Below are 24091 nucleotides of genomic sequence, written 5' to 3' on the forward strand. Positions count from 1 at the left end.
TTTTTCATATCTGCAAAGTAAAAATATTTCTGTTTCTTTGGAAGTTGATGAAAGTTAATTCCTGGGTACTTTACAAAATAAAAAATTCAAAGTTTGTTTGGTGTTTGGGTAAACAAAGCAAATCCCAGAGGGGAAATGCAAAACAAAAAGCAAAACTCATTGTCATTTACTTTTTATTTAAGTGAAGGGGAAACCTTTTTTTTTTTTTTGTGAGGGAAAAAAATATTTCAAAGCCAAAAAATGTAACATTTTGAGTCAAATCCATGGCTCAAAATTATTTATTTTCCAAATAAATGTTTACATACAATATATTTATTTCCAAAGACAGATTTTTTTTTTTTTTTTTTTTTCCCCCATCAGTGAATACTTTTCAGCACATAATCGTGATAAAACAACAATTGGACCAGAAATAATCAACATTTAATACAAAACAAGTGCAAGTGAACAAATCAGTTAACCAAATACAGTTTGGCTCGGATTTGAAGCTGTGTAACTTGCAGGTGGTAATTCTTTTCCCAACGACACGGCAGACGGAAACACAAACAGTTATCAATCGTGATCAGTATACGGTTTACAAATATGATCAAACCGGTAGTGTAGCAAACGTTAGACATCAGACATGCTGGTACTCAGCTGGCAGGTGAAGAACCGACACATTTTTCAATCACAGCTTATTATGCAAACAAATGAAAGTAATGCCCAGTAGCCCCTTCAAGCTAAGAGGAAGTGCACTTTGGTTGAATGGGAATCAAAATGAAAGAAGAAAAAAAACATGAATTTCAAACAGTGCAGCTGAGAAGCCGTGTGAGCAACAGTGGAAAAGTCAAAAGATCATCGAGCGATCTCGAAGTGATGTCAGAAATGTATAAATATTCATCAAATGACCTTCAGCACAACACTGATCCTTTGTCCATCTCACAAGATTTCTGCGCAGTCGGGCCGGGACCCTCCGAACTGCAGCACGCCTGGACACGGGGGGCTCCTACTCATGCTCTCTTGGGCGCCGCGGCCTCCTGAACTGGAGGTGGCGCCGTTGCTGCCGCCAGGAGGCGTTCTCTCCGCCTGGGACCAGATCTGCGTGGGTCTGACGGGACGGTGCAGGCGGTGAGCGTCCAGCATCTCTAGCAGCAGGTCGTACAATGGCACCTTGTTCTTGCACTTCATGCTGTACAGGTGCTCCATGCCTTTGTTACTGCAAGTATGCGTGAAATGTTAGGTTGATGCTACTGGATCCTCGGAGGTTGCATCAAATAGGGAATTTAAGGGAAAAGTGTCTCAGTGGCAGCAAATCGTATCATTGCACAAGACATCAGTCAGTTAACTCATTCACTGTCGTGGCCAATTATATCCGTTGACTGGAATCCAACCTGCCACTGACGTATATATTCGTCAAGTACGCTTTTTCCAATGGGTAGATGTGGAAGAGGAGCTTGCCCAGCTTGTCTATGAAATTCAAGTTTGTAAACCACTGTAATGACTAACAGATCCCTGTAGATGGAGATGTTGCATCTCATGCAGCTTTTGAGTAGAAGACGAAGTTTAGGAGTGACTATCAGGTGTGGAAAATTTTGAAATCACTATTTTCATTCACACTGATTGAATGGCCACCCTGCAATTAGGATGCCTGGGGCCACTGCCCCGTAGGCCCCCCTCTCTGCACGCCACTGGAATATGGGGAACTCTACTTTGAAAACGTTTGGCAGTGGATGAGGGAATTGTGCGAGTTTTGCTTTTTCTTTTTTTCTTTTTTTTTACTGCGAGCCCATGTAGTGTTAACAGGATGCTAGAGGAACCACCGAAGTTGTACACAATACGGAATTCAACCACATTTTCAGGAAAAGCGTGTCTCAAAGTCAGTAATTCGTATCAGTACTTTGCCTCATTAAACATCAGTCCATTAATTCTGGGTGTCGCGGAAGACTGTGACAGTGTACCTCACAAGACCTCAGTTCAAGCGAGCATCAAAAGTCTTTGTTTTTTTGTTTGTTTTTTTTACAACGCCAAAATGCACACCGACATAGTGGAGGACGTCACGTGACGCAAGACCGCAGATTCAGATTCAGTGAGCATCAATGAATAATCTTTGTGTACTTTTTTGCAACAAGAGCTCAACAAGGAGTACTTGGAGAAGTACGTGAGACGAGAAGAATATACACCGGAGGCCTCGGCAATAAGCATGTAAAAGTGAATTATGACAATGAATGTATTCTTCAATTACATTGCTTAATTGTTGTATTTTTAATACGGTATTATATTTAAGAGGATAGGGGAATCTCTCTGAACGCCTGTTTCCATGCCAGATGTATTGAGCAGAATAATGGAGGAGTTGCCATAGCAAAGATGCTGATGTCATGTTGTTGTTCAATGAATTGATTATTAATATGCCCCTCCCCATAGTGCAGCCTAAAAAAAAAGTGTCTTTCACCTCATGTGTCTGATGTGAGAGAGGAGGAGGAGCAGCTGGGCCTGGCGCCTGGCCTGCTGCTGCACCGAGCATCCCGATTGGCTGATGTGATGTATGAGGGCGTCCGTGATGGTGTCCAACATCCCCTGCACCGCCGAGCCGTCGTGCAGCGGCTCCATGGTGCCCGTGCAGAACGCGAAGGCGCCTGAACGCAGACAGAAACAGACCAGCGATGAGCTCGCGGCCTTCTCGAATATGAGCGGGAGGCTCTCATTTGAATGGCAGCCATCCATTTTTTATACCGTTTATCCTGTTCAGGAACGTGTTGCCAGTCAATCGTAGGGCACATATATAGAGACAGAAAACCGTTCTCACTCACATTCATCATCCGTGCGAAACATATACACAGTATAGTGTATGAATTCAATGAGTTAAAACGCTCCAGAAGCAAGCAGCGCACTCTTATGGCAAGATCGTTGTTGATGGAACCTAACTTGCACGAGCGAAATAAAAAATGTGTTGATTTCAGTAAGAAAGGAAATATGCTGTCTAAAGTGTGTCATAGTAACTGGCACGTTTTGAGGAGAGCAAGTACAGACAGGTTTATGTTATGAAATTTATGTTTTAAATTGTGGGGAGGGAATGCATAATATGTCTGTTTGTATGACACACCCAGGAACTACGAATTGCGTCATGGCGTCTATTAGCGGTGCAACTATTTGAGGACATAGTGCACGAAAGTTTATATAAAAGGTCGACAGCGGAGGTTCGGATGCCCACGCAGCAATCAAAGTCCATTCGGCTCACGCAGCTGAGTCGCCACCGTCATCTCTCTGGTATTTTCGCATTCCCGCTCGAGCCTCGGCCCTTACGCACGCGCTGCCGCGTGTTGCCGTGACAACGCTCGTCGTCCTCACCGGCGCCAACGGGCCCTTCCGGGACACCGTGTTCGCGCTCGCCGCTGCGACTCCGGGGGCGTCGTTGGGACGCATCCGCTCTCGAGAGTACAAACAATCAACAAGGAAGGCGCGTTTTGATGAGATGCATCTGTTGCCACCTTTGGGACAGATTGATCAAGAATAAAGAAATCAGCTCACCGGAGTTGAGCAAGATGATTGCTTTGAGGCAGACGAACTCCTCGGGCTTGAGTCTGAGCATGCGGAAACGAGAGGCGGTGGCCAGCAGCATGTCGAAGATCTCCGCCATGCCTTCCACGCAGTCGCCTTCAGTCCTGCACGACACAAACATACATTCCGCCAACGACTCGTCCATAACGTTTGATTCCGCTTTTTTTCAGACCGATACCGGTACGAGTATTCACTCGAGTACTCACCGATACCACCAGAACTTTTGATACCTAACATTTCAATTAGCACAATGACAGATAATTGTGAACGAAGACCTTTCTTTATTTCTGACGCACGTGATAGTTCGCCGATGTGTTGAACTACTTGCGAAGAAGACTTCGGTCCATAGCTGGTATTCCTAATCATATCAATGAAGGCATTCACTGTCCAACACATTTGCTGCCTTTCGCGAGGTACGCACATACTGACACTCAGTGACACTGAATGGTACCTCCATTGCAATTAAAAGTCAGCAACGTTGTTTAACTGTACTTGAGTTGGGCCAAAAACGGTTCCTCTCGCTTTAGGTTTGATTCCATTTTTTCCATATCTTTATTTTTATCGTCCACTTTTCTCCCTGTCTGGAATCTAATGTATCAATTTGAGATTTTATGGTGGAAAAACTCTGCCTTGGGAAATGATAAGAACACAGTCATTATCATTTGGTTGGCGTTCTCCGACTTTGGCGTTTTCATGTCCGTCATCAGCCTTACTTACGTGAGTGCACAATTGACTCTTTTAGGTTAGTGCTGTTTCTCTTGCAAGACTGTTAAAAATGTTATTTAAAACGTTGCCTGTGTAAAGTTTCCATGAGAGGAACAGTTCAAATCTGGAATTGTGTTCAACCTTAGAGGTTGATCTAGTGGTGAGCACGCCTGCCTCTTAATTTTTCGGTCCAAACACACAGGCTTTCTCCCATACTTCTCAAAAAATATGTTGGGTTCAGGAAAGTCTCTAAATTGTCCATAGGTGTGAATGGTTGTTTGTCTATATGTGCACTGTGATTGACTGGCGACCAGTCCAGGGTGTACCCCACCTCTTACCCAAAGTCAGCTGGGATGAGCTCCAGCTCACCTTTGACCCTAACGAGGACAAGATAACATGTCCGGATAAGGCGCTAATGGAGTGAATGGCTACGGAGCTCGACTTTTGGGCGTAGTAGACAAGCGGCTGGAAGCCGGATGCTATCACAGCGGCAGTGGCGCTTCAGCTGAGGGAATGCGTCGACCCTGACCCGCTGCGTTTTAGCCATCACGTCCAATCTGGCAGGACACTTAGCCCAGGGGCCATCTTTTTAGAGATAATACGCTAATAGAGTTCCCGATCAAATGGGACCATCAGGCACAGCAAGCTAAAAGCTTTGTCTGTCTGCCTCTGGCTCATCTGTCATTCTCGCTCTTTTTTTTTTTTTTTTTTAGACAATGGTAGAAGTGATGATTGGTCAGGTTGTTTACTCAGAACACGGTTGGGGCGGAAGGGGGGAACAGCCGTCCCTTCTTCCATCTCTATTTCCTCGTCCTCTTAACTCTCCCTCCCTCCGCCGCCATTCATTTTCTATCATTCTGTACGTTGAGGCTTTGATTACATCTGTCCTGGTTGCCAGCTAGGCTCTATAATGATGCGGCGGGGGGCGGGGAGGGGTCCTCTCTTCACCGCGGGGGGCACATAATTAGTCTTTCACTGTACGGCACTGTATGACAAGACGTGTTGGGATGGCACAATGGCCGCAAAGGTGCGAAATGGAAAATCTACAATGCTGATGTGTCACTCTTGAGGTGTGTGTGTGAGAGTGTGATGGAGAAGCAAAGAGGACGTGTCCCAGAAGTAGGCCAGTGCACCTCTCCTCTTTTACCTGTCCAGAATGAGGTCCTGAGCGAAGATGAGCTTGCCTGGACAGTGGACGGACCTCCAGACGAGGCCGATCATCAGCACCTCCAGCCACGAGCTCTCCAGCAGCTGCACCTGGTCGTGCAGGGACAGCTGGAGGAAGCCTGAGCACAAAGTCACGTCACACACGTACAGCACACTTGACACTCGCCGTGCGGCACGGCGGCACTTGCTCAGCATCCGGACCAAACACAGGGAGCTTCATCTGTGATGATTAATCACCGTGCGCGTTATTAACAGCATTTAGCAGCTTCTGCCTACTCACTCAACACTAAATATGTATGCTGCTGCTGTTGTTGTTGTCTGGCTAAATGAAACCATGTGCAGTCGGCGTTGTCCCCAGAAGCCTTATCAGTGGCACTCAGCCAGCTCACGTGACATGTAATTACCATTGTTATCCCCTGGAGCTTCTGGTGATTCGGTGATTTCGAATTTACTCACTTAAGAGAGCCAAAGGTGAAATGTGGTCCATTTGGGCTCTGAGGTGGGAGCTTGCCCAGTGCTCCAACAACTCTCGCAATGGTGATGACTGTAATTACCAGCATTGTTATAGCTCTGCTTGTGTGTGTAACAGGTGTCACACCCCCTTTTTGTCATCTAAGACGTGGCATTTTAATTGTGTTCAAACCTGCCGTCGATTTGCCAAAAATGCTTTTTAATGTAAATATTTGGCATCAGTGCTTCCATTTTAATGCTATGTGTACGTCAAGTGCAAAGTCACAAAATACAGGCTGAATGCAGCGGAACATCTAAGGTTGAACACAATCCAAGATCCAAAAACACATTTTCGTCTTAAGATATTTATTTAGTCTACCTACTACAGAGAATTATTTTAAAGACCCTATAAAGTGAATTCCGAGATTTGTTTCTCAATACATTATACATGTTTGAAGATAATTGCTGAAAACATTTGCAAAGACTGGGAACTATGTAGTACTCAGTTGTGGAGGTATAGCATTAAACTGTTTTTCACCATTTCAGTTGTCCTAATTTTTTGGGGGTGCCTAAAATGGGGCCCAGTGATGCACTTGGGCCCCTGAAGGAGTTGCCCCCCCCCACTATATATAAAAGAACTGAAGCGCCAACGTTCACATCAGTGGTTACCCAGATTTCCAGGTGCTGTTAACTGGCTAGCTATGCCTACACCCAAAAACTGCATCTTCCTTTCGGGTAATCCCCCAACGTAGCCACTTTAGAGCCCATCGTTGTCTGCCATGAGTGCACGAATATCACGGCGAGAAGGGGGAAGAGCGAGGTAAAAAATATGAGAAGTCCGACGTGACCGCTAGCGTGGCCGCTTTAGAGCGCCTCGTTGTTGCGCTGTGGAAAAGCCCCTTGACGAACTCCTGGGATATATTCCAGCCACTGGAGGCTTTAGGCAGATATATTTTTGCGGCTCAAATGTAGTTATGTGTACGCATAAGAAAAAAGCCAAATGAAGTAGCATCCATTTATTTTTATGTCATAGACATGGTATTTATTTGACAGTTGAGTGCGGTGTGGTTTCAGCGCATTCAGCGGTCATTCCATTTGGAATTGTTAAGAAATTACCGTTATTACACCATGTCGCAAATAAACGACATCGAGTCAATTTGAGTCTTTTGCTCAGCTTTAGCAACATTAGCACACAGATCTCGACCTCCAAAATGGTGGACCAGCAAATAACCAATCATATGATTAAAATCTATGTATACACAAACACACCAGAGATCGGCTGAAACGAGACCATAAAACAGACAAATGAATTTGCCGGACGCCGTTGCGTCTAAATCTGTTGCAAGCGTTGGAACGGTTGAAGGTGAGTTGGATTGATAGAGGCATGCTCACCTGTTGTCATGACTACATGCGTGTATTCGAGTGCTTGTGAAGAGAAATATGTAGAAAAAGTATGTGCTTGCCACTTACATAAATATTCAAATTCGCCATTCAGTCTGTACTAAATACTGAGTTACAAAATCATTATTTTATATTAGATGTAGTAGCCATACTGGCGTTTTGCTTTTATTCATTTTAATCTCGCTCTCTCAGTTTTTATGCATATTCAAATCTGTCTTTAAAATATCAAGTTGAATGTGTAACGTAATCAGAGATGGAGCGCATCAGTATGTGTCAGAGATGTCACTTAATAAGTCAGAATTGTGAAATGCTCACATTTCATCACAACAAAGTCAGCAGCATCTATTGCAATTTTTTTGGGTTAAATTCTGCTGTGAAATCAGTCGTTTTAGGCCACAACAAAAAGTCTGCAAGATCCTAGAGGGACTACTGCTACTACTAATTAGTGATAGACTAGAGCGTGTTCCGAGTGAATGTGACACCGCTTACTTCACTTAACTTCCTGTGTAAATCCTTCTCTTCTCACCGTCCTTTCCTCTTAATAGCTCCTGATGCGTCTTTTGTGTGTCGTAAGAAAGCAAAAAACAAAAAGTTGTTAGTTGAACTGAGCTCTTTTTTTGTGTGGGTGTGACTTTAAAAGAATATTTTGCCAAATTCTGACTTCAATTTTGACCTCAGCCGTGTTCAACTTCAGAGCTTCCAATTGTTGTCGTTTATAGAAGTGTTTCTTTATTAGAATTTTACAAGTGGGATGGCCCAGTTTTTGACCATATTTTCCTCCGCCCAGAACGACAGCTCATATCTAAAAAAACAAAACAACTTGTAAGTTTTGTCTCATATCTCAAAGCACCACTGTATAGTGAAATAATGATCTCATAGTTTACTCATAAATTGACTTACACAGTCAGTCTGGTGACGAGGTTACCTTGCCATTTTGTGGAAAAGAATTTAATGGTTCTGTGTGTCACTGTAAAGTACGTCGCTAGCAGAGATAGATTTAAAAAAAAAAAAAAAGATACGTTATTTTGCATAAATAAATAATTTTCCTACCAAATAAGTGACTTTGGATAATTTCCCACAGCACATCTGCTGATCTCCTGTGGCACCGTTGGTCGTGAATCAGTGATTTCTTTTTTAGTATATTACTATACAGTTAGTACATATTTCACAGGCCCGTGTCCTTATATGCTGTTTTTGGAAGTCTGGCTGCCATGTGATGCTCGTAGGCAGTGTTTGTTGTTGGGCTTCACCTGGCAGCTTCTTGGCCCAGGTGATCATGTGGACCAGCTCCTTGTCAGCCATGCTGGTGAGCAGCGTCATGATGGTGACTTCCGTGTAGGGTCGGCTCAGCTTCTGTCGAGAACATAAAATTGGGGGTTCGGCCCCCTGCAGCAGGAGGAGCACCTGACGAGGCAGACAATTAACACATTCTTCAAATTAAATGATGTCTCCATCCATTAAAGAGTTCTTTTTTTTTTTGTTTTTGCCTCTGTGTGATTCAGAACCTGGTCAGGAGGGATGTCCGTTACCGATGATCTTCCCCCTCCGGCAATTCCGCCACCGCTCTGCTTCCGCGCTTCCTGGGGGGCCATTTTTCTATGATCCGTCTCCTTGGTCAACTTCTCCGTGGCGCCGGTCCGCCGCTTGTCACGGCGTATTACGCGACCGCGGTCTTTGCGCACACCTTGTGGAAACAGTAGTGTCATGCCAAAGAAAATGGTGCCCTCTAATAATACAACGTATAATCCACGCCCCCCCCCCCCCCCCACCCCCCCACTCCACACACACACACACACAGAAATAAAAAGGTGACAACTGTACCAGACACAAAATAGTTAACCACTGAAGCCATTTGAACGCTGTTCAAAACATCAGCACCTACCGAGGCACATAAACAGTCTCAAATGCAGTGAAAGAAGGAGTCTTACCGGCTGCCACCGGCTGGAGTCTTACCGGCTGCTATAAACGACTTCACGGCACAGTATGAAAGCAGTTAAGTTTCGTGGAGACGGCCTTCCAGTCGACCCGCTGTACTCACCACTACATAGTGTTGCGTGCATGCAGTTTTCTGTTTGTGTTCATCTCCAGATTCAGATGAAATATATTGTAATGTATTGCAGTTAACCAAGAAAATAATCAAAATCTATATGAATACTAATACTCTATATGAGGAATATGGTGTGTGTATATATATATATATGTACAGGAATTTTATAAATGCCTAAAAGTAATAGATGGAGAGTGGGTGACTTGGTCTTGGCATAGAAATCAGCAGGCTAGCAGCACATAGTTGATGCGTATGTGATTCAAGAAGTATGAAAACAAAAGTGTGGGTGTGCACTAATCAGTACTCGTACTCCTTAAGAGGAAATCACTTCAAGGTTAAAGTTAAAGTTAGCCTCGAGAATGCCAGCGAATGCACATATTTGTGGCTTTCACAGAAAGAGCCTCTCCTACGAAGCATTGAGTGAAGCTAATGGAGTTATAATGGAGTTAATATATAAAAGTAAGAAGACTAAGAAGAATACTTGGGTGTTCCTGCCCACCTCCTTTCATCATGCCCACTTCATAACACTTCCTTAGTCGGCACGCTTGGCAGCTCTTCCTGCGATTTCTGTCAATAGTGCACTGATTGGTTGCCGGGCACACGTAGTCATTGTGACCTGAAAATGGGGGGAGGGAGAAAAAAGTCCATTACAGACGAGAAGGGCCCCTGCTCCAGTGTTCGGTTCACATTGAGGTTATTTAGTGTCCAGGAACACTCCATTCCCATTTTAAATGGATCTGTGATGGAGGAAATTAAAAGGTGGCATCCTTGGCTTTGTCATCGCCATGGAGACTATTGGTTTCTCTGACCGTTCTTTGCATCAGTGTAGCGTCACAAACATGACTAAGCCACACAGAGCAGATGGAGCTTTTGCTCTGTAGGAGCACAACCTGAGGGAGGTTGGAAGTTGGACAAACATTTTTGCCTTTTTTTGTTTGTTGTTGTTTGTCGCGTCACGTGGCGACAAGCGAGCTTCTGGTTAACTGTTGTTTTCGCTGTCTAGGTTAGACACTACCATGAGCCTGTTGGGGTGCGGACGCCATCTTTCAACAGCCACACTTCTCTTCAAAGCCATTTGACCTTTTTCTCTATAAAAGGGAGAGCTCCAGCCAGACTAATTACTGACTTGAATAAGTCGTACTTCAGCATGAAATAATGTTATGAATGTGAATTTACATATTGATTGGATGTTTCAACTTGTTGCTAGGCTATGCCCACTAACTACTGGTTGAAAGTCCCATGCCGCTGGAGCTTTCCTATAGGAAATAATGAAAAGAGAAATAATCTGTTCAAAGATCAAACTCTTGTCACCGTAAAGACTTTATTGACTATAAAGATGACGGTTTAAGTAACACTTTAATAATCGTCATTTAAGTGTAAAAAGAAGTTAACTCATGGTACTCTTTAGTTTCCCTGGGCTGAGTCTTGCCTTCATCGATGGTCAACTGTAGCCGTTTAGTTCATTTTTAACAGTCTATACCAATATCGGTGCAGCAGGTAGCCCCCAACGATGGGGGCTACAATAGACCACGGGCCTGTTCTAAAAATAGCTCACCAGTGATGGGACATTGTGATTTCCTAGGAATGTTGTAGAGGTGATCTTTTTTTTGCAGAGATGTATAGAAATAAAGGGTTGCATACTGTATTTCATTGTTGATAATTATTGTGAGAAATCGTTACCATGACCAGTGTCTTCACATAGATGAATATCATTAATAATGGTATCATATAATCCAAGGTCATTTGAAAAAAATGACCTTCGCATTAATCAGTACCCAAGAAGTAGCTCTCAGTTTCAGGAAAGGTTGGTGACGCCTCGTCTGTGTTTTCGCTGGAGTTTAGATTCACAGTGGATTTTTCAAAATGTATTTTCATTGTGTTGATTTGTGTTTGGGAAGATCGGTGTATTTAATGACGTCAAGCATGCATCGACAAGGTATATCCCATCGGCGCGTTTGTGCTGCGCCCGCACATTTGGAAGAAGCCCGATTCCAATCTGAAGATATTGGATTCCATGCGTTATTTATTTAGAATCCAATCGTTCCACTTGAGAGCAACACATCCGAATTGTATCACTTTAACCATGCAGCGTAAATCCAGCCGAAAGGTCTTCATTCTAATGACAAAAAGGCGCAACAATGTGCGATTGCCGTTGAGCTTACCCTGTTTGTAGTGTGCGCTGTGGCAACACAGCAAGGATTTTGTGTTATAGGGTTAACATTTTGTTCATTTTTCCCACTAAAAGTACACGTTACATGACTCAAATAATCAGAACAGTTTTCACTAATCATTAAGTGTGTATTTTTGTTTGCAGAAAGTTGCGTCTACCTTGGATGCTCCTCTTAAAGAAGGCCTTGCATCCCTCGCAGGACCACACCCCGTAGTGGTAGCCAGAGGCGTAGTCGCTGCACACGGCACAGAAGCGCGTCTCCTTGGCCATCTCGAACACCCCGATGGCGGCAGCGGCGGCTGCCTCCGAGCCCCCCAAGACGTACGCCTCGTCACTAGTGCCGCACTGGTCGTCCCTGGACGCCTGCTGCTGACTGACCGTCTCGCTGGACCTGCCACAGGTACGAGGTTTCTTCAGGTGCTTGTGACACAGGTGCATCCAGTCAAAAGGGCATCCAGTCTTTTTACTATTCAATTTGACACACATGGAAAGATTTGGCTCTTACGTGTCAGTCCTGGCTCAAGGTCCCCGGCAAAGTGCTTAATCTCTGGAATTAAAAAGCATTTTGATCCCGTCCACAGTGATAGTGGCCATGTTTTGAATCAAATCAAAAATTCAACTGCAGTACTGCCACATAATTAGTGTTTGTGTACAACTGCCGGGGTCACTCGCTGTTTACAATAGTGGGGTTTTTTTCACAAGCCGTCCTTCAGCTACCAAGATAAAAACACGGAATTTTCCTAAAGGCGGGTTAACCGTTTTATCGGTGCTTTTGAGTTGCATAATCAGCAAACGACAATCGGCGTTGGGGGGTGGGGTCACCTCCCAGCCAATATATGCTGAAACAGACAAAGAACTTGATAGACAAAGTTGAAGAGGGTTGTGTCTCACCTGTAGATGGGTGTTGAAGTGGCTTCCAGATAGTGATGGCCAGGGGGGTGCATGAAGGGGCTGAGTCGGGGGCTGGTGGGCACAAACACGAGGGGGCTGGTGGGCCCGCTGCCCAGCGACTGGAGGCTGCCGTCCGAGGGCGATCCGTGGGTGTCCAGGGGGGCTGCGTAATAGCCCGGCACCGGGTGGCTGTAAAGCGGCGTCTGGGCCGGAGTAGGGGAGGCATAGTCGTACGTCCCCTCCAGGAAGTCCACCGTGGCGACCCCACCGGAACCCCGGCTCTCTTCGGGGTACATCCCGCTGAGGGGGGCGCGAGGCGGGGGCGACGGGGACAGGTTCTCCAGCTCTGGGGCGGCCGGGCTGATGCCGGGTGTCGGCGGTGATCCGCAAGGCTTCCTGCTCTTTGCCGGGCTCTGCCTGAGCAACATCACAGCACAACAGCACTGATAAGCAACATGATTTAGACTTGCTCTCCCCTTTGCGGGGAGAGGAGGTGGGGGGGCAGGAACGAGTGGCGCTCTCTCTCCCATTCAACCGTCTCTTGCACACATACAGATGTGATACTCTTCTTTTCCCTTTTCCTGCTTCTCCTAAAGCTTTCCCCCAAAAGACAACTCCCAACCTTGTTCCCGCCCGTCTTTCCTCTAACGTGTAAGAGGGATGGCTCATAAGGATGGGAAGAAAAACACACAAAGCTGGACAAAATGGAAGTAGTGCTTCCCGTAGAACTTGACTGTCCCGTCCCACGCCACCACATCATCTCCACCTCTTCCTCCGCCTTTGCGTTACGCAGGAGAGGCTTCGTCTTGCAGGACGCTCCCGGAATATTCATGGGTTCATTTCGGTGATCTTCGTCATGGCGTACAAGCGCGCTTTCTGTTCGTGGCCACATTATTGAACACACCTGAGGCTCCAGTAAATCAAATCACAGCCCAGACGAGGATGGGGGCGTTGAAACAAAACGGCCTAAAAGCAACAACATGACCAAACACTGCTCACCTCTTTAAACGACAGCCATCCTCTCTGCCGCTCGGCTCGTTTCGTTCATCCCTCCGACTTTGGCTCATTCAGCTGGACTCACTGGGCAAAGTGGAAACAGTGGGGAGGAGAAAAAAAACAAACAAAAAAAGAGAATAAACAAATTAAAAGATGCAGTCAAATCGATGGAGGCGGTGCATTTGAGCGCCAGGTCACCATAACACAGCAAACAACGCAGGAGGTCAAATCTCATTTCAGCAGCCAGTAATTACACAATCCACTCCCGATGGTGGAATCAAAGAGATACTGAGCATTTTGTATTTATCATCATTTCATTACATGAATACAGCTTTTTTTTGACAAGAAGATGACACCATGATGCCAAGTGGTGGATATTTTACAATAGAACAAACTAAGGGATAGAGTATCAATGCAAATAGAAGACTTAAAGGCGCACGTGTCAGGAGTCCTTGCATGTTTCGGGACCACAAGTCAAGGTAAAGAAAAAGCCTTGCGATGCACAAAACCAGTGGCAAGCTGCAATGTGGCTGCTACATCAACCCTGCAAGAGATTACCAATACAAAACAATCTGCTTCTTGAATTAAAATGTTTATTTGCATGCTTACCTGTCAGCTGCGTCGTTCTGATGCGAGGGTTAAAAGCAACTGCAGACCTCCAGCGAGAGAGGAAGAGCTCAACATTTGGCAGAGGCTTCATTTTCCCATCTCTTTCTTGAGTAAACAGCCCCATTTTCAGAACATGTCAGGTCAAGTGGAAAACAAGTAGCCCTGATGATGATATATATATTTCATTGCATTTCCCCAGAGGGGGACAAAATTAAGTCGTATTAGATTGCAAGAAAATACAGGGAGCCAACTAAATCACCTAATTGGCTCATTTAGGGCCACTTAAAGCTCCTTTAGCATTGTCATGCACGTTTGTATCTACAGCTGTTTCTCAGGGTACAAAGTAAGAGTCTAACCTGACCTAGAATAATCAGGAGGTCAACGTGTCAACTGTAATGCGAGCGTTATAACACAACCGGTGAATATTAATGGTGCATTTGTACAACATCGTCACGTTTCGCCTCATGATTTGCCTGCATCGCGCCTGCCTAGCAGTCACGGTTTTTGTCTTGTTGACATCAAAACGCGCTACTTTGGTAAGAGCGAATTTGGATGCAAATGAGGTCGATATTAGAGGCCATATTTCATGTGTGTAAATGACAGTGAGCAGGGGTCTCTGCAGCTCTTTATTTGATGAAAAAAACATTCATTAGAAGGATATGATCTTGCCAGGAATCTAAAATGACAGTAAGGGCTCGGAGTGTGCAGACATGCATTTTGATCATATGAGGGGAAAAAAGTGTGCAGTGTTGCCTTCATTGGATCCAGTTCATGTAGTACAAGTCCCTAACACTGTCTCCCCCCCCCACCCCCCCATGTTTGGGTGATTGCACGACAAGGACAAACAGTAGTGAAAGTTCATAATCTCTTCTACATGTAGTAGCAACATGGGTCAACATGTTCTCATGAGAATTTAGTAGGGAAATGCAGAAAAATCACACCAAGGGATCACTTTAAAGACATATTTTCCCACCGTTTTTGTTAAATAATCTAGAGATGCAACGATTGATCGATTCATGGACAACAAATCAATGATCAAATTCATCGACAATACCAACTTAAAATTGTCCAAATCCTCAGGAGTTCAGCCTCTCAACAGTAAATGTTCCTTCATGAAAGCAGACTGATTATCTTTGTGTTGAATCAAAATAAGACATTTGCAAACATCTGCTTTTCCTTGGAAAAACAATGATCAACATTTTTGCCGATTTTCAGACAGATCAATTTATAGGTTTGCATTTTTTGCACTCTCAATATGAAATCAAGTCACGTCCTGTTTTTGAATAAAAGGATGGAAATGAAAAAATATCTTTATCTGATTCATCCAAAAAAAAATGTAATCGACAGATAAATCGATTGCGGCCCTAAAGTAATCCAAAAAGAGGTTTTTTTCAAACTAAATTAGTGCATTACGTTTTGTACAAAATCCTAGTAAAATCTAATGAAAACAGTTTCCAGTAGTAAATTAAAATGTAATGCCTAAATCTTACTTTCAATTTTATCACTTGTAAACAAGACATAGCACAAATTTTATAGATGTATTTTTAAATGCACTTTAATACGCTATCTACATGCCAATGAGCCTGTGACTGTTTTAATAATCAATGTTTGTGTCCTTGCTTCAGGAGTTGTCATTAGGATATGAATTTTTTTTAAATTCAAAACACAATACATTTATTCATAACTTTTTTTTAAAAATGTAAACAAAATAAATGTGGGGGGGGGGGGGCGGGGGGGAGTGTTTCATTGGACGACCATAAAGTTTTTTTTTTTTTATGTATTCCATTTAAGTGACTAAATGATTGTCTGCACTCTAACTTACTCACATTACCATTACTTTGCCTAAATTATTTTACAGCATAACTAATTCCCCACTAGGGAGTTTGTGGGCAATTTTATGAAAACTTCAATAATTGTTTGTATTTTTTTTATATAACCTTGACTATTGACGTTACCCTGGGCGCTTTTACCTCTACAAAGCCAGGTTGCCCCAAAAACTGCAAATAGTATTTAAGTGTCTGCATGCAAATTTGAAGCAATGTGACAGACAGATTGTTGCAGACAAAACAACATTATCGCACTTCAGTTGCACCTCGGCAAGATAACGAGCTCTACAATAGCACCCTCCAACTGGCACCTCAACTTAATGGGGACATATTATGGAAAATTGACTTTTTTAATGATTTGTACAGTGTACAAATCGGACTCTGAAGTGGCTGCTTACCCATCAAGTGTGAAATTAGACAACCAAACAGTTTTGTGAGCAGTCCATTTAAGAAAGTATGTCTGTAAGACACATTTTGTGACATCAATTTGGCATCAAGCATTCTGATTGCAACCGGGCTGTTAAAGGGCTAAAAAGTGCCTAAATTCTTTATCCTATTTATTTTGACCAAAGCTTGTTAGACATTTTACCAAAATCCGTGTAACATTTCTTTCCATTTTAAATTGGAAATCAAAAATAAAGTGACTGATTGTGTTATCTGCGATTGGCTGGCAACCAGTTCAGGGTGTACCCCGCCTCCTGCCCGATGACAGCTGGGATAGGCTCCAGCACGCCCGCGACCCTAGTGAGGAGAAGCGGCTCAGAAAATGGATGGATGGATGATTTGTGTTATTCTTTTTAAATCCAACATAAAGCAGGGAAAAAAATGTATGCCAGGATCAAAAATACAAATTGAAAAACACCAATATTCTGGGTTGTTCCAATTCCAATGGTTGACAAAACGCTGCATCCACACTGGTGTGAAATGAAATCAATGCGATTGGACAAACAGCAGTGGAAGGGTTTCCTCCTCCTGTGGTGAACACGAATGAATTAAGCAGATAATTCTTCAAACACTTTTGTCCTTGATATAATATGGATCATGGTCCAAACTAATTTAACAAGCCAACGTAGGTTTACTACTAATGCTCTTTACTAAACGCGTGGGTCACGCAATTATATATTTAAATCAAATTCACTCTAGCGGCCCATTTTTACTTGATGTATTTTTGATCGAGCCTACAATTGAATTATGAAAACCAAAACATAAGTCGCTTTCATTTTGACTCGTCAACAACCAATTGAAAATGGAAAGTACAAATTATTCACCGATTTAGGAAGAACTACAGGAAGTATTCACAAATTAAAATATGTGGGGGGGAAAAAAAAGCATAATATATCTCCTTTAGGGGAGTTAAAAACTGAAATCCTGAGAGAAATCAAACATTTGTAGTTAAGTGCTTTCTGAATAAAACATTGCAAATTGACAATGACCCCACTATGTGATGGCTTTAATACAAGTGTTGATCATTGATTCTTCTGAGGTCATTCCTGCTGATCCGAGGTCGGCCCGTAGAACTGAATGACTCCGTACTTTCCGCATGTCATCCAATCTGGTTCTTGAGAGCTCAGCTTGCTCCCTTGGCCTGGCTGCAGACCCACTTGAATGTTAGCCTTAAGAGTCCTCAAACTGCACAGCGGTGCTGGTCCAAATCCCCTCAGCGCAGTGTCAAAGCCCACCGTGTGGTCCCAGTCCCGATCTCCTGCCAGCTTCCTGTAGTTGAGATCGCCTTTAAACAGCACCAAGTCTGCCGCCTGCAGAGTCGCGTACAGCTCCGGAGCGTCGGCCGCCATGTCACAGAACTCGTTCGGCTGCGTCCAGAAGGGATGGTCGTGATAGGACCATGTGCCCTCTTTCATGTATTGCTGCCACTGCACCCCTCTCTGAGACGTCCACCTGTGATTGGCCGCCATGGTCTGCCGGATGGTCCAAAGAAAATCCTCGGCCGTGACGTCGGAGACGAACCACGGGAAGGATTTGCCGTGGAAGCGGACCTCGCGGGCCAGACCGGAAGACACCAGGAAATCGGCCAGGACCAAGTCGGTGACCAACTCAAAGCCAGCGTTATCCAGAACAAAGTCCACTCGAGTGGACCGCCTTTTCCCCGACTGTGTCTGCCGCCGGGCAGAAATGAGGGCCGACCACACGGCGTCGGAGTCGTCCACTAAGATGAACATCTGCAAGGCGACTAGAGAGTCGATGGGACTGCTCTTCTGCGAATTGTCCACGCCAGCAGAGATTGACAGATCACATTTGTTTCCCCAGAGAGAAACCTTTAAAGAGTCAAGCAAGCATAGTCAGAGATTTGTAATTCCTTTGCAGTAATTGTGTTAGTGGCAATTTAGTGGTAATTAAGGACCGCCCACAGATGACTTATGGGAGCTCAGGTGTGTTTTTGGGGGGCTTGTACCCTACCCAAGATGAACCTTCGCTAAGATGCGTTTATTCAAGAGTTTAAAGAAGGTCAAATTAAGTTCACCTGTAAAGGTCAGAGTGCATTTTAGATTAATCCTGAAATTTCACCTGAAAGCCAAATATCCCAAACTTTTTGTGATTACCGGTATTGTATTTTAGTACATTTGGGTTCCAGGGAGATCTTTAAAATGTTTAGGAAAGGCTCTTCAGACTATGTACTGACCTGTAGCAGTTTGTTGAAATACTCCTGAAGGTGATTTTCAGCGATGTCTTCCATTTTCTTCTTGAAGGCCTCAAAGTATGTGCATAAAGCCATTATAGCCTGCTGAGACTCAAAGAAGCTCTGAGTCTTGCCCTCATTGAAGACATCATAGCCACTGATGGGAGGGCTGGAAACGGCAACATCATCTATTACTGACCAGCGATATTATAGAAACGAATGTCATCTGCATCGCAATACACAGGAATGTGTCAAGATGTCCATGCTTCTCACTTGAGCCAGAGGGCCTCCTGTATCCTGCGGTACATGTAGCACTCTACATACAGCCACGGAGACTTGAACCAGCTGACCACATCCTGGTCCCCATGCTGCCCCTGTTGTCGCTGCAGATACCGGTTCCAAGGGTCCGCGTCCTCCAGGCCGTCAGTCAGGGCGAGTATAGGTTTGTCTGTTTGCAGCTCGTTCCTCAGCTTGGACAGCAGAGAAATAGCTTGCTTCTCTGCTTGGATTCCCTCCTGATGTCGACAGGACACAAACCAGGTCAGATTTACACACTCAATACAACAGATGAACATTTACAAATAACTCAAAAAGTTCAAAGTATTCAGTATTCAAGTGAAGTTTCAGGATGAACCGAAAATGCTCTATATATATATATTTTTTTTTCAAGTGTACTTATTTTGACCCCCTCTCAACCTTTGAATGCACATGTCTAATCGTTTGATGTTTCGGCTCCTTTTGCTGTTCTCCAACAATAAACTGCATGGCAAAATTCACAACAATTTCTCTGCATCTCTATTGCAACCATCAGTGGCCACTTGCCTCTGAGAAAACCCAGTCTGAAGCCTTACAATTGCGGGACAAGTCTGTTGATCAATTGTTAGGCGTCTTCATGCTCTTGTGATGTCAAAATGTGAAGTGTGATGAAAAGGATTGTTTAAATACAAATTCTAATTGAACCAGGACATGCATTTGTTGATTCATAGTACTGAAATGTTGAACATGTGCATTCAAGTTTAGAGAGGTTCATGTAAAATTTACCTGGCTGAAATAGTTCTCCGGAATTTTCCTTTCATCTTGGAATGTCACCCTAAAGCAAATAGCCTTACATACGTATTTGGAGTAGTGCTCCTAGCCGTACTTACCTCCCCATATTCTTCAAAAAACTTGTTTTTGTTGCGATGGATTGTGTCTACGACTTTAGTGAGGATGGTGGGCAATCGGTCTCTTACAGTCAAGTAAGCAAACGACCTACAAAGGAAGAAGATGCACAACATTGCTTTTCAACGCCAACTCCAATGCTAACCTAGCCTGGCTAACATGCGACTACGCAACACATTCAGCTACGTTTTCACGAACAGTTAAGCAACACCATTGTACAGCTCTTGTGCAAATATTTGGACTGATATCGGACGTATCCTCCCAGTCAGACGTGTGGTGCAACATTTGACAGCTAAATGCTAAAAGCTACTTCTCGTTTGATCCCCTCATTAATTACTAGTTAATAAACACTTGTTGTTGTATTTTTAACCGCATAGTTGAGAATCCCGACGACTTATTGAAAGAAGCTCTCAACATACCCAACTACTTTAGCTGACAGAGAATGAGGAACTACGTCGCCGTTCTTCTCGGCCGCCATGATTGTAGGAGCTTCCTCATTCAAAGTACAACTTTATTTAAGTCTTCAAACCGGAAGCGTAGGGTGGTTACGTTAAAGCCAGTAATTCAGGAATTATTATTAGTATATTGTTTATCTTGAATTATATAGTTCCTTGAAAAAAATAGATCTACAGTACTTCACTTTTTTTGTGCTAAATTGAAATAAATGTTTGACTTTTTTGTTTTTGTCTTTTTAATGGTGCTTTGCTGTCACCTAGCGGCCACCAACATAAGTACCGTCTTAACAACATCTTAACGCATTTTCTTTTATATATATATATATATATATATATATATATATATATATATATATATATATATATACCGTGATTACGTAAGTTATAGTCACTTACTAAAAGTGGCGTAATTCACATACATTCGTGGCCCACATCCTGGGCCATCCGGGGTTCTCCGTGGCAACGGTTGCCAGGGAAACGCGCGGTGGTCCTATCAAGAAACGACAGATTTCGAAGCCCTAGGGCTTTTTTTGGCGGGAAAGAAAGGAAGGTGGGGTAATGCTCATTTTTTGATGAGGCTAGAAACTCATCTCGTGAAATACACAAATAGATGTGTTGTACACTTGTATGTAATTATGCAGTTTAACTTTTTTTGTTTTTGTAGAAATAAAGCCAACCATGGTAAACAAATCATCCGTTGAAGAACAGGGCGATTCATGTGGGACGTCCCTCGCCGCTCCCGAGTGTCTCTGCGTGACCAAGCGATTGGCCTCAGGCTACCGTGCTTGTCTAGAAAATATAGGCATATCAATTGATTCTGGCGCCGTCACTATGGGAACATGGCAGCCCATTGTCAGGATGTTAGGGGGGCCTCTAGTGTGGGAGTCCAGCTGCGTCCACCTCCGGTGTTCAGCCGCCGCCGGGCCGGGCCACCCTTCCCCCCACCGGGCTCCAGCCTGGCTGGATCTGTTTGTTGTTTTTTTTTCCACCGAGAGGGGAGTGACTCACCACTCCGGTTTCCAAAGGACGCGGAGTGGGGGGAGGGCGGCGTTTTAACGTGAAAGGCCCTGTTTAAACAGGTGTTCCGGAGCGTGCTTGTGGCACTGACCCGGTTGCATCCGCGGCAAAGGCGGTTCTGCCGCATAGTTGCGCGCTGACGTCAGGGTAATGTCACCCGCCTGTACCCTGATTTCCGTCTGTCTGTTTTTTATAGCAGGAGCAAAAATCTATTTAGTAGTGGGACAGTCATGTGTGACATTCTCTTCAGATAGAAAGGATGACTATAAGGAGGTTTTAACACACAAGAGTCAAGACAAGAGTCAACGGATGTGAGCTACCTGCTGGGAGCCAGCCGGCATAAGTAAACAAGCTTTTTTGTGCTGTAGCCATTCAAATGTATAGCACTGCTCCACCGGTGCATTTGTTTGTCCAAGATTTTGTGCCCCCCACCGACCTCCAGTCACAGGCACGATCAGATGTTGTTTGTTGATAGGACAAACAACAGGGCCCCGCTTGACAGGACAGTCCCTCTCTCCCATGTCTCCTTTTACACACTCCACGGCTTTTCCTGCCCGCCAAGCGGCCGCAGCCCCGCGTCCTGTGGACTCCCTGTCCTCGGGCTGAATGGCTCACTGTTTTACAAGAGAATAACGCCAATCAATGGCAGCCTCTGATGACGACACATGACTTGAGTGCTTGTGAGGCAGGGGCCATTTCAATGTGAAGTCCTGTGAGGGCCACACTAAATTCATGAACAAATATGCAATGATGGAACAAATGTTTAGCAGAATTTGTATGTTGTTGTTATTATTATTTTTATGACAGTTGCTCTGAGGTTTTATTTGTTTCTCAGATTGCATGGAGGGCCGGATCAAATGCTCTTGCCCACGGGCCTCAAGCGGAGTATGCACGTACCGACAATTGGGACAAATTTGGGAATTTTCCGCCCCTTGTGATCAAAGTAAGCAAAAGTCCCATTATAGGATGTCTCTAAATATTGTCCTAGGCAACTGTCTGGTGGAGTAAGGTGTGATGAGATAATGAATAGAGAGAAATCGAGTTAACAATCATAAATGTCGAACATTTTCAATATTTAGATCAGTTCCCACTTGGTGATAGTATGAATATTAGTGTGAATTGTTGTCCGTTACTCCATTTGCCCTGCGATTGACTGGCGACCAGTGCCAGAATTCAGCTGGGTTAGGCTTTAGCTCCCCTAAACAGGATAAGCAGTATACAAATTGGATGGATTGGTCTTCAACATTTACAACGGCAAATTCTTTTACGTGTGTGGTCAACACAGTGTTTAGCCGAGCCACGGACTGTTGGATTGGCGCGTGAAACGGAATGACAGCCAATTAGGAAATGACCTGAAAGCTGACGCCGTTTACTGGACACGAATAGAGGAGCAAGGCTATGTCGAGTGTTCGTATCGTGGCTCACAAATCATTCACCGCAATCAAGATGACAAAAAGAGCTTGCAACTGCAATGTAGTTTCCAGACAAACTAAAAGTTGGTTAATAGCTATTCTTCTTCTTTGTATTTTCCAGCAGTCTGGATGGCGTGTGGCACCACACTGCCTCTCACAGGTCAGTCTGGGTACTTTGACAGACGTGGTTTGGGGAGGTGACTCGCATATGTCGGTGGAGATAATGTTATGTATGGTTGTGATGTGCTATGTCGGTCAGCTCAAGTACACCACACAAAATCCGTCTCACGTTTTAAAAATCATTCAAGATGTTAAAAATTATGTGTGTACACCGCTTTAGGTTTTTCTATCCCTTGTCTAAAGTATAAAATGTTGCCCCCACAGCTTTGAGTAGAGTATGATGAATGTGGTATATGGTTTTTATATGTTTAAAAATGTTAGTTCCCTGTTTTTTTTTTTTTTTTTTTGTAATTTGTTAAGTCAAAAAACTCCTAAAAGTGTCTAATAAGCAATATATTTGTGTACTGGCATACTATACTGCTAATGTATTTCGCTTCTAGAGGCAGTCTGTGCATGTTAATGCATGTACTTTACCAAGACACGGATTATAAAATCACTAAATTATTCCAAGCAAAATCAGCATGTAAGTAGTTTTTCAATACTTTTACAGCGAGACTAAATATATTTAATGTCTTCATAAAATGCTTAATTAACTGCAAGTGTTAAAAGTAGTAGTACATACTGTACAGTAGTTTGTGGAAAGCAGAATAAAGAGTTGTTATGGATGAGTTGGATTCAGGATTCACATATTCAGTGTGTCTGTTGGCAATTTGATTATATATATTATTATCATATTCAAATTGATAGGCACATAGGGATAAATGTTGCGGCTTTCGACTTGTCCCATCAACGGTCGGCACAGCGAGTCACTCGCATGATTTGGTCTGGATGCCCTTCCTGACGGGCTTGGGACAGGCACTGGCTGGGAATCTCCATGAAAGTACCACTAAGGGACTTATGGACACTTAACAATAACTCACTGATCTAATTAAAATGTTGAGTATGTTCGGAGCACCATGCTAGCAGAGATAAAAGATACTAAAGATGATGATGACTGATGTTTTAAAAATGAGAGTATATTCGGGTATCACTGAGTGAAAACCCTAATAAATGGCTAATAGTAATTTAGTAATTTGTATTTTCTTCCAGGTTTTGAAGCTGCGACATACAAGTCTGCATCCTCAAACCTCCGGTGCATTTTCCCCCCCCCCCCAAAAAAATTAATCTGTAAACCACTTATTTTCAAGGGTAATGTCATAAAATGAGTTTGTAATTAATTAATAAAGTGTCATATGGTGTGGTATCAACAATGATAAACTTTTTTTTGGGGGGGGGGGGGGCATCAATTGGATTTGATCTCTGGTGGTGTTGGGGCTTGGTGACATATAGTGAGAGTCGACTACTGTATTGTAGTTGGTTCTTGGGGAAGCTATATATATATATATATATATTATTTTTATTATTATTTAATTTTGGGGTGGTCTTGAGCTGACAGATTTGGGGAAATCCAGTTTTCCCAGAATGACATACAGTATTACACAAAAGTAGTTTTTAAAAT

At 43.7% G+C, this 24091-nt stretch overlaps 2 protein-coding genes and 1 long non-coding RNA gene across 8 annotated transcripts; 1 reads left to right on the forward strand and 2 right to left on the reverse strand.

Moving 5' to 3' along the window:
* Positions 1-403: 403 nt before the first annotated feature.
* On the reverse strand, positions 404-13246 carry esr1 (estrogen receptor 1). Of its 4 annotated transcripts, none has more exons than XM_061754116.1 (9): positions 12363-13240; positions 11630-11937; positions 9801-9917; positions 8760-8938; positions 8505-8658; positions 5384-5522; positions 3502-3635; positions 2426-2609; positions 404-1192 (listed from the first exon to the last, which is right to left on the reverse strand). In XM_061754116.1, the coding sequence occupies exons 1-9, from the start codon at positions 12890-12892 to the stop codon at positions 916-918; spliced, it is 2022 nt and encodes a 673-aa protein (XP_061610100.1). In that variant the 5' UTR covers positions 12893-13240; the 3' UTR covers positions 404-915. The 4 variants fall into 4 exon arrangements, with proteins under 4 accessions (XP_061610100.1, XP_061610101.1, XP_061610102.1 ...); XM_061754117.1 differs by having other exon boundaries at positions 11630-11862; positions 12363-13238; XM_061754118.1 differs by lacking the exon at positions 5384-5522 and having other exon boundaries at positions 1054-1192; positions 12363-13243.
* On the forward strand, positions 972-23843 carry LOC133468326 (uncharacterized). Of its 3 annotated transcripts, none has more exons than XR_009785459.1 (5): positions 972-1104; positions 11616-11871; positions 21897-22004; positions 22595-22633; positions 23683-23843. It is a non-coding gene; the product is annotated as an uncharacterized LOC133468326 (long non-coding RNA). The 3 variants fall into 3 exon arrangements; XR_009785460.1 differs by lacking the exons at positions 972-1104; positions 11616-11871 and adding exons at positions 20450-21208; positions 21312-21404; XR_009785458.1 differs by lacking the exons at positions 972-1104; positions 11616-11871 and adding an exon at positions 20452-21404.
* armt1 (acidic residue methyltransferase 1) lies at positions 14581-20098 on the reverse strand. The gene is made up of 5 exons (XM_061754120.1): positions 20009-20098; positions 19574-19679; positions 18702-18943; positions 18432-18597; positions 14581-18066 (listed from the first exon to the last, which is right to left on the reverse strand). The coding sequence occupies exons 1-5, from the start codon at positions 20065-20067 to the stop codon at positions 17278-17280; spliced, it is 1362 nt and encodes a 453-aa protein (XP_061610104.1). The 5' UTR covers positions 20068-20098; the 3' UTR covers positions 14581-17277.
* Positions 23844-24091: the final 248 nt, after the last annotated feature.

The sequence above is a fragment of the Phyllopteryx taeniolatus genome, chromosome 18 (genome assembly GCF_024500385.1).
Source record: "Phyllopteryx taeniolatus isolate TA_2022b chromosome 18, UOR_Ptae_1.2, whole genome shotgun sequence".
Classification (NCBI taxonomy): Eukaryota; Metazoa; Chordata; class Actinopteri; order Syngnathiformes; family Syngnathidae; genus Phyllopteryx; species Phyllopteryx taeniolatus.

Coding starts and splice junctions, on each gene's coding strand:
- esr1 (XM_061754116.1), bottom strand. CDS start 12,892: ATGGGAGAGAGAGCGCCACTCGTTCCTGCCCCCCCACCTCCTCTCCCC. Junction 8,939..9,800: donor AGTGGGCATGATGAAAGGAG/GTGGGCAGGAAC, acceptor TGTTTCCACAAG/GTGTGCGCAAAGACCGCGGT. Junction 3,636..5,383: donor CAGGACCTCATTCTGGACAG/GTAAAAGAGGAG, acceptor TGTGTCGTGCAG/GACTGAAGGCGACTGCGTGG.
- armt1 (XM_061754120.1), bottom strand. CDS start 20,067: ATGGCGGCCGAGAAGAACGGCGACGTAGTTCCTCATTCTCTGTCAGCT. Junction 18,944..19,573: donor TTTTTGAAGAATATGGGGAG/GTAAGTACGGCT, acceptor TGTCGACATCAG/GAGGGAATCCAAGCAGAGAA. Junction 18,067..18,431: donor ATTTCAACAAACTGCTACAG/GTCAGTACATAG, acceptor GACTCTTTAAAG/GTTTCTCTCTGGGGAAACAA.